We start from the raw sequence: 13,005 nt of genomic DNA on the forward strand, positions 1-13,005 counted from the left end.
AAGCCACCCTGAGTCTAAGGAGAAGGGCGGCATAATTAATAAATAAATAAATAGAAACATAGAAACATAGAAACTTAGAAGTCTGACTTCAGAAAAAGACCCCATGGTCCATCTAGTCTGCCATTATACTATTTTCTGTATTTTATCTTAGGATGGATATATGTTTATAATAAATAAATAAATAAATAAATAAATAAATAAATAAATAAATAAATAAATAAATAAATAAATAAATAAATAAATAAATAAATAAATAAATAAATAAATAAATAAATAAATAAATAAATAAATAAATAAATAAATAAATAAATAAATTTTGGTGCGATGGCTCCAGTGCTTTTTTGGCGTTCCATGCGGGCCACCATCTTTAAAAAAAATTTTTTTGCAATTTTCCAGCTCTCTGAGCATGCACAGAGGTAAAATCATCCCTCTGCACAGGCGCAGAAGCAAAATCACACAAAATCATGCGTGCACATGAGCGTAGCCAGGGTGTGCACGCAAAATGTTGCGATGCGCACCAGTAGGAGAAGGTAAGAGGAACCCGCTCCTGGATGGCACAGTGTCAGAGCTTACAATATTTATACATGGAACATTGCTCCTGATCAACACCGAGAAGGTGTTATTTTTCCTCCACTGGTTGAGCCCAGTATTTCTTGGCAGCATTACAATATGTGGACCCACACCCAGAATTCTTCAACTTGCATCCCAGCTGGGGAATTCTGGAAGTTGACGTCCACGGATTTAGAAACATAGAAACAGAAGATTGACGGCAGAAAAAGACCTCATGGTCCATCTAGTCTGCCTTTATACTATTTCCTGTATATTAAGATGGATATATGTTTATCCCAGGCATGTTTAAATTCAGTTACTGTGGATCTACCAACCACGGCTGCTGGAAGTTTGTTCTAAGCATCTACTACTCTTTCTGTAAAATAATATTTTCTCACATTGCTTCTGATTTCCCCCCCAACTAACCTCAGATTGTGACCCCTTGTTCTTGTGTTCACTTTCCTATTAAAAACACTTCTTTCCTGACAAAGACAATGACAATATCTTAATGTTTGCATGTTGATATAAAATGATATAAATATATAAAATGTATATATTGAAATACTGATATTAATAAGGAAATATAGTGAAAGTAAAAAACTGTAAAGGAAATACAGTTTAATTGTATGAAATATGACAACAGTATAGTATATATACAGTATATATTGCCCACAAGATCATATGCTGCAATGTCCTACCGGTCAATGACTACTTCAGCTTCAACCGCAATAACACAAGAGCACGCAACAGATTCAAACTTAATACGAACCGCTCCAAACTTGACCATAAAAAAATATGATTTCAACAATCGAGTTATCGAAGCGTGGAACTCATTACCAGACTCAATTGTGTCAACCCCTAACCCCCAACACTTCTCCGTTAGACTCTCCACGATTGACCTCTCCAGGTTCCTAAGAGGCCAGTAAGGGGCGTACATAAGTGCACTGGAGTGCCTTTCTTCCCCTGTCCAATTGTCTTTCCTCTCTTTCATCTATCATATATATTCTCTTCCTTTCATATATCCTCTCCTCTAAGTTCACTTTTACCCTTATATATATTACCACATGTCTATTTTCTTCCTATGTATTTGTGTATTGAATAAATAAATAAATAAATAAATAAATAAATAAATAAATAAATAAATAAATAAATAAATGAGCAGGCAAGCAAGCAAGCAAGCAAGCAAGCAAACAAACAAACAAACAAACAGTTTACTGTAAAAACAAGAGATTTTGAAGTTGAATTTTCTCTCTTTTTTTTCTTTCTCTTTTCCCAATTTTTCCCCTCTCATTCCTTTTTTCTTTTTTGCTCTGTTTGTATGTATGTTTATATGTATCTATGTTATGTTATGTGAGTATAAGTCTAATCAATGTTCTAAAAAAACTTCTCTCCTGGACCTTATTTAACCCTTTAACATATTTAAATGTTTCAATCATGTTCCCCTTTCCCTTCTGTCCTCCAGACTATACAGATTGAATCCATTAAGTCTTTCCTGATAGGTTTTATGCTTAAGACCTTCCACCATTCTTGTAGCCCGACTTTGGACCCGTTCAATTTTATCAATATCTTTTTGTAGGTGAGGTCTCCTGCTTGTGATTGCGAAACACTGAATTAGACTGAACATAAGTGTTCCCAAGGAATAAATGTCATATCCAGTATCCTTTAAAATGTACAGTATGATCCTAAGCTGAGCTGGGAGGAAAAGAATCATTCAGTCCTAAAGCTTTCCTCCTTCTGAGAGGGATGAATTGGTCAAAATGTTGACTGATGGATCTGGCAGTTCTATCCATCTCAGTTCTCCTCGTACCAGCAAACAAAGATATTTTTATTCAGACAGGCCCTTTGGCGTATGAGCTGCTTTGACTGCTGAGCCAGCTGAATATGAAGGTTCTCCCTTTTGATCTCAGTTTTCTTGTTACTAACAGCTGCTGGGAGCTCTATTTTGGGGAGGGAAAGGTTTTGTTTATAAAAAATTAATGTACTGAATTTATAAATTATAATTTTCATTTTAAAATCAAACAAAAGCCAACCAAATAAATAGAAATGTCAATTTATATAGCAGCAAGATGCTTATGGTATATGATGCTTATTTATTTTATTTTATTCATTCATTCATTCATTCATTCATTTATCGGATTTGTATGCCGCCCCTCTTTGTAGACTCGGGGTGGCTAACAACAATAATAAAAACAGCATATAACAAATCTAATATTTAAAATAACTAAAAAACCCTTATTAAAAACCAAACAAGCACACACACAAACATACCATGTATAAATTGTATAGGCCTAGGGGGAAAGGATATCTCAGTTCCCCCATGCCTGATGACAGAGGTGAGTTTTAAGGAGTTTACAAAAGGCGAGGAGGGGGGCAATTCTGATCTCTGGGGGGAGCTCATTCCAGAGGGCCCGGGCCGCCACAGAGAAGGCTTTTCCCCTGGGTCCTGCCAATCGACATTGTTTTGTCAATGGGACCCAGTGAAGGCCAACTCTGTGGGACCTAACTGGGCGCTGGGATTTGTGCGGCAGAAGGCGGTCCCAGAGATATTCTGGTCCGATGCCATGAAGGGCTTTATAGGTCATAACCAACACTTTGAATTGTGACCGGAAACTGATTGGCAACCAATGCAGACTGAGGAGTGTTGGTATAACATGGGCATATTTAGGAAAGCCCATGATTGCTCTCGCAGCTGCATTCTGCACGATCTGAAGTTTCTGAACACTTTTCAAAGGTAGCCCCATGTAGAGAGCATTACAGTAGTCGAGCCTCGAGGTGATGAGGGCATAATAGTATAACTTCTTCTGTATGTCTTCTATATTAATACTGTGGGTATGCTATTTAAACTCTGAGTCTTCGGAGAGGGGCGGCATACAAATAATAATTATTATTAAACTCATGTTGTCTGAAGGGGTTCATTGAGGTTTTCCTTCATTCCAGTAGATTTCTTTATTCTGTTCTCCTGAGCCTTTTACCTCCAGATGTTCTGGTATTGTTTGTCTCTAGCCAGGAAATCTTTTGATTAGGAACTATAAAAGCTAACACCCCAGCTTACCTGAAAGTCGCCTAGTTAGAGAGGACTGAGAATTGGTCCATTCTCATTATCATCTCAAAGCCATTCTTTGTGCTGTTTTAAATCCCAAAATGACTTCGAATCTATTTTTCTTTTTCTCTAATGCTGCCTATGTTACCAGTCAATTCCAAGGTTTTAGTTTAAACTGACAGACCTCTAAAACAACTCTTGATCAACGTCTAAATTTTGTTTCTAGGTTTATTTTCTTGAGCTTTCTTCAAAAAATTTCCAAAAGTCCAAAACATTTCTTCTAAACATGTGATATTGTATTTTTGCATCAATATTAAGCCAAATATGTTAAAAAGATTTTTTAGCTGAGATTTCCAGTCCATCTTTCCTAGGATCCCAAATGATTCCACTCAAGTTTAGTTTCCAGAATCCCTACGATCAGTGTACACTTGTAACAGCAATCTTCCTTTTGGGCTACTTGCCCAAGGAACCCATACTTAGATTATTCTTTATAATTTTTATCCTGGGATGAGAGTGCCATCAGCCAAAAAACATTTATATTGTTGAACTAATTGGCTGACTCATGGCATGACCACATTGAAGAGCAGGCTGACCCAACCTAATATCATAAAACTCTTTAAAGCCAAATCCCTGTCTCAAATGTTATATAAAACACCCAGTTCAGATTTCCATTCTGATTACCTTACTGTATTTCATATTCAGTGGTTCTGTCAGGCTCTCTGGTAGAATCCTCCCAAAAATTCACAGGTACAAATTTCAGACACACACACATTTGAAAATTCAAAACAATGTTCTTTATAATGAAAATTCACTTAAACCAAGCCCTCTTTTGGTATAGCAAAGAGCACTCGTCTCCAACCAAACTAGTAATTTGTACAAGTCCCTTATCAGTTCTGTGATACTTAGCTTGCAGCTGTGAGGGAATTCACAGTCCTTCTTCTTTCACAAAGTGAAACACACTTTGCTCTGGTTTAGTTTCAAAGCAGGGAAAAATCAGCACACAAAAAGTCAAAGTCAGTAAAGCAGTCACGAAACACAATGATCAGATAATCCTCCACAATGGCCAAACCCACAGGCTGCTATTTATAGCAGCCTCACTAATTACCACAGCTCCACCCAACCACAGGTGGCCTCATTTTCTTTGATAATAATCTCTCAGTTGTTGTTGCCTATGCATCGCTCTCCGCATGTGTGGCTGTATCATTAACTCTTGTTCTGAATCCAAGGAGGAGCTAGATAATTGATCTCCTTCTGAGCTGTCTGCCACACTCTCCTCCTCCCTGTCACTCATGTCTTCTTGGTCAGAGGAGCCTTCATCATCAGATTCCACTGGGGGCAAAACAGGCCTGCAGCATGTGGATGTCTCCCCCACATCCACAGTCCTTGGGGCAGGAGCTGGGCCAGAGCTAACCACAACATTCAGTACTCCATTTATTAATTGGGATGATCCTGATTAGAGGTGGGTTCCTACTTACCTTGGTGCTGGTTTGCTTCCACTCATGTTGTGTGGGTGCATGCGCAGTGGCCAAAACAAAATATTAAAAGCCAAAAACAAGATGGTGACCACATGCACAGTGCTGGAAACTCAGCTTCTGTGCATGCTCAGAAGAAAAAATAATTTGTGATTATTATTTTTTTAAAGATGGTTGCGCCCAGGGACCAGCACCAACTGAACCAGGTCAGTGACATGATTGTGATGTCACCAGTGGGTCACTACCAATTCGCCCAAACCAGTCCGGGCCAGGAGGAACCCATCTCTGATCCTGATGGAATCTTTCAGCTAGAATGTCCATAGCTAAACACTGGAAAGATAAAATTAGGACGTTGAAGCGCTGGTACCAGAATGTTTGGCACATTGCTATAGCTGAGAAATTGATTTACATTCCTCAACTGTTCTTTAGTCAACCTACAGTTAAAGCCTTTGCAAGTATATGATCTGGGTTTATATCTTACACTATCCATGGGGACTGTAATTGTTTTATGTCAGATTAATATGGGAGGAATATTAAAGAATTATTAAAATTCTTTTATGATTTGCTTTTCTAGTCTTAACCCTTATAAATATGTGTGTATATTGTATGTATTTATTGTACTTTTTATAGTTATTGTAATATCTTTATAAATAAAAATATATTTAAAAATACTGGCAGCATATAAATAGAAAACCATTAACATTAGCAAATTACCTGTTCACTATTAGTTATCCAACACAATGCAAAACTTTCTTCTTAGTCCACCTGAATGTCTTGCTCTTCATGATATTTAAAGATGGTTGCACCCAGGGACCAGCACCAACTGAACCAGGTTGGTGACATGATAGTGATGTCACCAGTGGATCACTACCAATTCGCCCAAACCAGTCCGGTCCTTTAGTCCCTTCTTCATCAATTTAGACCCTGCCCTGATAACTCCACCTACAAAAGAAGCTACGTCTGTTCTGAGTATGATTTCATTTTCCTTTTACTGTCAGACCAGAATCTTGATTTCTTTAGAAGAGTTGTGGATGGTCTTTCTGCTGCTATTGCTGAAGCAGGAAAACACTCTTCTAATTTTAGGATCTTATAAACATACAATGTTGTATTACAATAGAATCAATTTGTTTAAAAGTATTTAAATGCTGTAAGATTGTACTATTTTTATTTATAGTGCTTTGTGGGTTGAATCAGTCTATTTATTTCTATAATTAATCCATGTTTTGAGGACTGATAAATGTTAACACAAATACAGTAGTATAAAATCTTGGTCAGTTACCATAACAAAGAAACTAGAGCAGTTTGAAAAAAGTAGACAGTACTATTTCAGGATTTGTTTTTTCAAAAAGGACATAGAATAGATCATTTTAAAAGGGGGGGGGACTGTGGTTAGAGCACTGCTTTTGATGCAGGAGACTAGGTTTCAAGTTCTGGCTGGTACTTAGCTGACCAGTAGGGTTCCTTGGGAAAAGACCTATTAATGCTTCACCTGCCTACTTCAAATACAAGAGTGACCTGAACCAGGAGATTCATACCAATTCACTTATCACCGAGATCTCTGTAGTAAGCCTTCTAATGTTAAAACAGCTATCTGTACAGATCTAAATTGCTATCATGCTACATTGCCAGAGCTGCAATAGTAAAGGAACTAGCATTCAAGAAATACACTGCAGACTAGCACTTGGTACAGTAGCTATGAAGGTCCTGGAAAAACATTCAAATGCTATGCACCTACAGCATGTGAACATAATTATTCAAGCCACAGAATGCTTGTAACATTCTACATAAGTAAAAACTGAACGTTTAAGAAGCAGAAAAAGGAAGATTGTTGATGTTTTTGAACTTCGGTGAATATCATGGACAGCCAAGAAAACAAACCAATGAATCATTAAACATATTACCTAAAATCCTCACTTGAAACATAAATAGACAGACTCAAATTATCCTACCTAATATCCTGCAAAGACCTAGCTCTTTGGATAAGTCTCTAATATTGGGAAAGGTATAAGGAAAGAGAAGAAATGATGGCTGGACTCAGTTATAAAGTCACCACTGGAAAACCTGAAACATGAAGTTAAGGACAGATTGTCATGAAGAAAATCTCTCTACAGTATGTGGTTGCTAAAAGTCGATAGCCCCTTGATGACCCATAATCAAACTATAATAAATGTATGTGAGGGAACAGGCTATATTTCTGAATCTTCAAGGAATGCTAGAATAGAGGTGAAGTAGTATCATTAAAGACTTTCATGGACCAGCCATCTTGTGTCATCTTTTTTAAGGTGGATGATATCATATTAAGTAAATTTGAGAAACATTACTTGGATGTAACTGGAGAATTCCAGGCAACCCTTGTAAGGAATTCTGCATTAGAAGATGATAAACCTAGGAAAATCTTGGAGAGTTTGTGATGTGCCACAGAGATCGGTATTCTCTCTATTCTTTTGCAACACCTACATGAAGTTGCAAGGTGAGAGGTCTGATGTTATGGGATGAGGCATCATCAGTACATCAATGATACTCAACTTTATTCAGTATCTCCATCCCAGATACAATGTGGCTGTTACTGCTATTTCCTAGTGCCTGGAGGCTGTAGGGCATCTAGATGGGGGACAATAGACTTCAACTGAACCCTGACAAGATTGAATGGCTATGGGTATGTGGAGCCTTGGGACAGGGCAATTTAGCATCCTTAGTTCTGAATAGGATTGCACTTCCCTAGGGTGATCTTCTAGACCAGTGATGGCGAACCTCTGGCACGGGTTGCCACAGGTAGCACATGGAGCCATTTCTGCTGGCATGGGAGCCGTTGCCCTAGCTCAGCTCCAAAGTGCATGCGTGTGTGCCAGCCAGCTGATTTTTGGCTCACACAGAAGCTTTGGAGGGCATTTTTGGCTTCCAGAAAGCCTCCGGGAGGATGGGAGAGGGTGTTTTCACCCTTCCCCCAGCTCCAAGGAAACCTTTGAGCCTGAGGTGGGTGAAACACAAGCCTATTGGGCCCACCAGAAGTTGGGAAACAGGCCATTTCTGGCCTCCAGAGGACCTCTGCAGGGGTGCAGGAAACTGTTTTTGCCCTCCTAGGCATTGAATTATGGGTGTGGGCTCTCAGACATGCACAATAGCACGCACCCACGCTCTTTCGGCACCCAAGGAAAAAAAGGTTCACCATCACTGTTCTGGACTCATGATTCCTGTTTGAAAAACAGATGACAGTTGCACCCTTTCCTGTGCTTTGACTACTACAATGCGCTGTACATGAGGCTACCTTTAAAGAATATTCAAAAGCTTCAGCTGGCACAAAATGCATCAGCACAAACAGGTGCTCCAGGTAATCCCTGTTGTGCAAATTGTACTGGCTGCTGGTTTACTTCTGGATCCAATTCAAGGTGTATGTTATCACCTTTAAAGCCCTTCATGGCCTGGATCAAGGTTTTCTGAAGAAGTGTCTCAAGGTCTCACCCCAATGGGGTTAGCAGAAGCAGCATGCTGCAGACTCCATCAGCTAAGGAATTTCAGGTGATGAAGCCCAAGAATAGAGCCTTTTCTGTTATGGCTCCTGCCCTTTGGAACATCATTTCCCTAGAAGTGAATCTGCCCCCATGCACTTGGCCTTTGGTAAGGGCCTCAAACCTTGGTTTTAGGCCCAACTGGCTTGCAGTGTTCCATTCTTGAAGTGGCTAGAAATTTAATAAGATTAAATCCCACTTTATACACTGACTTATTTAACTTATTGTTAATGTTAATTTTCAATTGCAAGACTTGATATTGTAATTGTATATATTGCTTTTATGATATTGTAAGCCATCCAGAGTCACTCAGTGGTGAGATAGGTGGCATACACATTTAATAAATATAGATAGATAGATAGATAGATAGATAGATAGATAGATAGATAGATAGATAGATAGATAGATAGATAGATATGTCAATGGACAGTATTCAGGTCTGGTTTTCTGTCTAACAATCATGTTCTGCATTCAGGATTTTTAAATATAGGAAAAAGATTACACATATTTATTCACACCATATTTACCCAAGAAAAGATATTACAGCATGCCATGTATTTGTTACCTTAATGCATCATTTTTATAAAGAAAAAGAGTGATTCCCAGAAAAATCAGGATAAGGAGGATTCCTATGAAAATCCCAGTGTCCAAAAGGCCAAGATAGCTGCTGATTCCTTGACCACTCCAGTTGCTGCCAGTGGCTACTTGTAGGTTGGCTGTCACAATGCCAAATGATTTTCCTGGAAAATAATCAAACGTTACTTGTTATTGCAATTGCAGAAAGTAGTCCATTTTCTGTTAGGTAGAACATAGCTCTTCTAGCTGGTTTCCTCATTGCGCAGAGCATTGTGGCCACCAGCAAGTAACAACTATTCCCAAAGAGAGCAAACGAAAGCAGCAGCCGACCTCTTCATCTTTCTCTGTTTCCCTTTTTATACTGCTGCAATGCACTTTCCCCAGATTCAGAAAGAAGAAATACTGTGGGATTGTTAATCCATGCACAACATAATCTCATCTTATTCAGTTGTGTCCAGTAGTTTTGGAAGGTATATAAGTCTACATAGTATATAAAATATAGAATTGTAAAAGCCAATGAATATACTATTGGGCTGTCATTTGGCTAGGGTGCTGAAGGATTTCCTGCCTAGGCAGAGGGTTGGACTTGATGACCTGCAAGGCCCCTTTCAACTCTGATGAATGAATGAACGAATGAATGAATGAATAAGTAAATACTACAATATAACTACTTATAAATTAAAATGGTAGAAATAATACAATGTCTCCGGGACCGCCTTCTGCCGCATGAATCCCAGCGACCGATTAGGTCCCACAGAGTTGGCCTTCTCCGGGTCCCGTCAACTAAACAATGTCGTCTGGCGGGTCCCAGGGGAAGAGCCTTCTCTGTGGTGGCCCCAACTCTCTGGAACCAGCTCCCCCCAGACATTAGAACTGCCCCCACCCTCCTTGCCTTCCGTAAACTCCTTAAAACTCACCTCTGCCATCAGGCATGGGGGAATTGAGGCATTCCCCCCTCCCCCGGGCCTATTCAATTTATGTATGGTATGTCTGTGTGTATGTCTGGTTTAATAATGGTTTTTTAATTTTTTTTTAAATTTATTAGATTTGTTGTGAATTGTTTTATTGTAAGTTGTGAGCCGCCCTGAGTCTACGGAGAGGGACGGCATACAAATCTAATAAATGAATGAATGAATGAATGAATGAATGAATAAAATAAGTACACAATAAGACCTTTTTGAAGATCTTAGCAGAGTTTCAGGAAAGAACCACAGTGGTAGATTATACTTTTGGCAAGAGATGGGACTCAAATTCAAACTCTGGCATCTGGATGGATGAGGTAACAAATAATAGAACAGACCTTGAGCTGTCAAACTCCTGGCCTGCGGGCCAGATGAGTCACATGCTGGCCACACCCACATCCCATTTAGCAAAGGGGGACAAAGTCCCCAACCGTCATGTGATGTTGCCATGATGTGAGTTTGACACCCCTGATTTAGAACTTTGAAAACCTCCTTTCATTCAGAGCAAACAATATTGAACCAAATGGTAAAAAAAAAGTCTGATCTGAAATAGGGCATAGTGCTGCAGAACAGATATCCCCAATCCCCAGCCCATGGACTGCTCCAGTCCACAACAGGTTGGTAATTTGGGCGCAAGGGGTGTGAACAGCAAGCTCCATTTGTGCAAGTGGTGTGAACATACATGAACCATTCCCTCCCGCCACCACCACTGCCGGTCCATGGAGCTGTAAAGGTTGGGAGCTGTTGATTTAGGAGATACATTCACACTGTTATTGCTGTTGCCATTATCGGTTATGGTGATAACCATAAGTATTATATGTCACTATTCCAATCATTGCACATATCAAAATGAGGCATGATATTTTATTTTTAAAAAATACAGCATTACAGCAAGGACTTAAATGCTGCAACAAAATGAAAGCATCTTCACACACATATAGATAAATGCTTGTTTAAAGCATGTCACCGAAGCAGCTAAATTATTCCTAGCAGTACATTAATGAAAGCTTGGCAGGACAAACAACAATAATATTTAGTGAATCTTCCAATGTCTTTATTAATGGCTTCTAGCATGTTTAGCTTTGTACATTCAGAGCCAAGGAATATCCTCCCCCCCTCTCCCTCCCTCCCTCCCTGTGTGTGTGTGTGTGTGTACACATGCGTAAATATACCATATTTTTTGCAGTATAAGATGTAACCTTTTTCCTCCCTAAAAGAGGCTGAAATTTTTGGTGCGTCTTATACTTCAAATGTAGCTTTTTCAAAGGTTTCTTATCCAGCCCTAACTAGGTGCTAACGATCTACCTGGCTTCCTACTCCCTCTGAAGCAGGTTTTCCTGCCCTAAATCTTTGCAGGCTTATTTTCATTCTTACTCCCTTTGAAAAAGGCTTTTTCAGCCCTAACCAGGGGATAAAATAATGTGCTGAAGCTGAACAAAGTAAGGACACTAGCCAGATGAACATCTAGAAGATATATCCCCCCCCCATTTTCCTCCCCCAAAAGTAAGGTGTGTTTTATACTCTGGTGAATCTAATACTCCAAAAATATGTTGTGTATATATAAGAAGGAAAGAAAAAAAGAAAGAGAATGGAAGGAAGACAGAAAAAGAAAGAAAGAAAGGAAGGAAGGAAGACAGAAAGGAAGGAAGGAAAGAGAAAGGAAGGAAGGAAAGAAGGAAAGAAGGAAAGAAGATGGCAGGCAGAAAGGAAGACAGAAAGAAAGGAAAAGAAAGAAAGAAGGTGAAGGGGACAGAAGAAAGAATGATTATGATCACAATTGAGCTTATCATTTTGGTCGCTAAGCAAGAGCGTTGTTAAGTGAGATTCAACACATTTTACAAGTTGGCCACGCCCACCCAGTCACCTGACCACCAAGCCACATCCACCTGAGGGGGGGGGGCGGTGAGAATGAGTTTGTAGCACCAAGGGGGTGGTGTGGACTAAAAAAAACTTTGGGAACCACTGATGTAGACATTAATGCCTGTTCTAACAACCAATGGTTTTTTTATGGTTTTGAACAGATAAATTTCCTGTGTCTGGTAATACAATTCTCTAACTTTCATTGCAAGGACATTTGGCATGCAAAGTCATTTTCCCACACCCTTTTACCAAAGGAAGGCTCTTGTACAGGCAAAGCACACTGCTTTCTCCCTGGAGCTGGACCTCTAGAATAAGGACTTACTACAGTAACATAATCGAAAGAGTTACCATGGTCTGCTATATCCTTCAGGATGTCATTAGCCAGCTGTTCAGCATGAGTGCCAGCATAGGGTCCTGTTTTATTGTCAATTAGCACAATCTGGATGATTGAGTCCAAGCCACGTGGCACAACTCTCAAGGGAATCTGCAATTTTTTCATCTTGGACATGGCCATCTGAACACCATTATTTCTGGACTTTGCAGAAGAAAAAGAGAAAGAAATACATTATTTTAAGCCAATCCAGCAACATTTCTAAAAATAATTTTTAATTTTAGGCTAGTCAGGGACTTTAGCTCAAGATATTAACTGCCTTTTTTCTACTTAATGATGGTTAAGTAGTTAAGTTTTAACTGATAAATAGTCCTGGCTGAGATGAAAACCTAAATTTCACAATATTCTCGTTTAGTATTTTAGCAGATACTTTGGCGTGGATACCACTGTTATCCTCTAGGTCGCATCCTCCTTGGCTACAATGAATTTTTTTTTATTAAGAGTTATATCTAAAACTTATTTAAATAAGATATTCAGAACAATAACTGCTGTGCCAGCAGCACACTGACAAGATGATTTTGCTCTAGGGCAACAGTTTAATGATCTATATACATTTCATTTTTGGGCAAAACAAAAATGATAAAAGACCGCATTTTTCTTGCTTTCTCTCCTAAAGAAAAAAAATACCAGAGAAGAAACCACAGATACA

General features: G+C 39.0%; 1 protein-coding gene across 5 annotated transcripts in view; it reads right to left on the minus strand.

The window, feature by feature from the left end:
- AMN (amnion associated transmembrane protein) overlaps nucleotides 1-13,005 on the minus strand; it is a 142,714-nt gene that overhangs the window by 16,805 nt on the left and 112,904 nt on the right. For all 5 annotated transcript variants that reach the window (XM_070733414.1, XM_070733398.1, XM_070733404.1 and 2 more), the window contains 2 exons: nucleotides 12,314-12,500; nucleotides 9,133-9,307 (listed from right to left, as the gene is read on the minus strand). In XM_070733414.1, the coding sequence (XP_070589515.1) occupies nucleotides 9,133-9,307; nucleotides 12,314-12,500 (362 nt within the window). The remainder of the gene's footprint in view (nucleotides 1-9,132; nucleotides 9,308-12,313; nucleotides 12,501-13,005) is intronic.

Source organism: Erythrolamprus reginae, chromosome 1 (assembly GCF_031021105.1).
Source record: "Erythrolamprus reginae isolate rEryReg1 chromosome 1, rEryReg1.hap1, whole genome shotgun sequence".
In the NCBI taxonomy this organism is placed as follows: domain Eukaryota; kingdom Metazoa; phylum Chordata; class Lepidosauria; order Squamata; family Dipsadidae; genus Erythrolamprus; species Erythrolamprus reginae.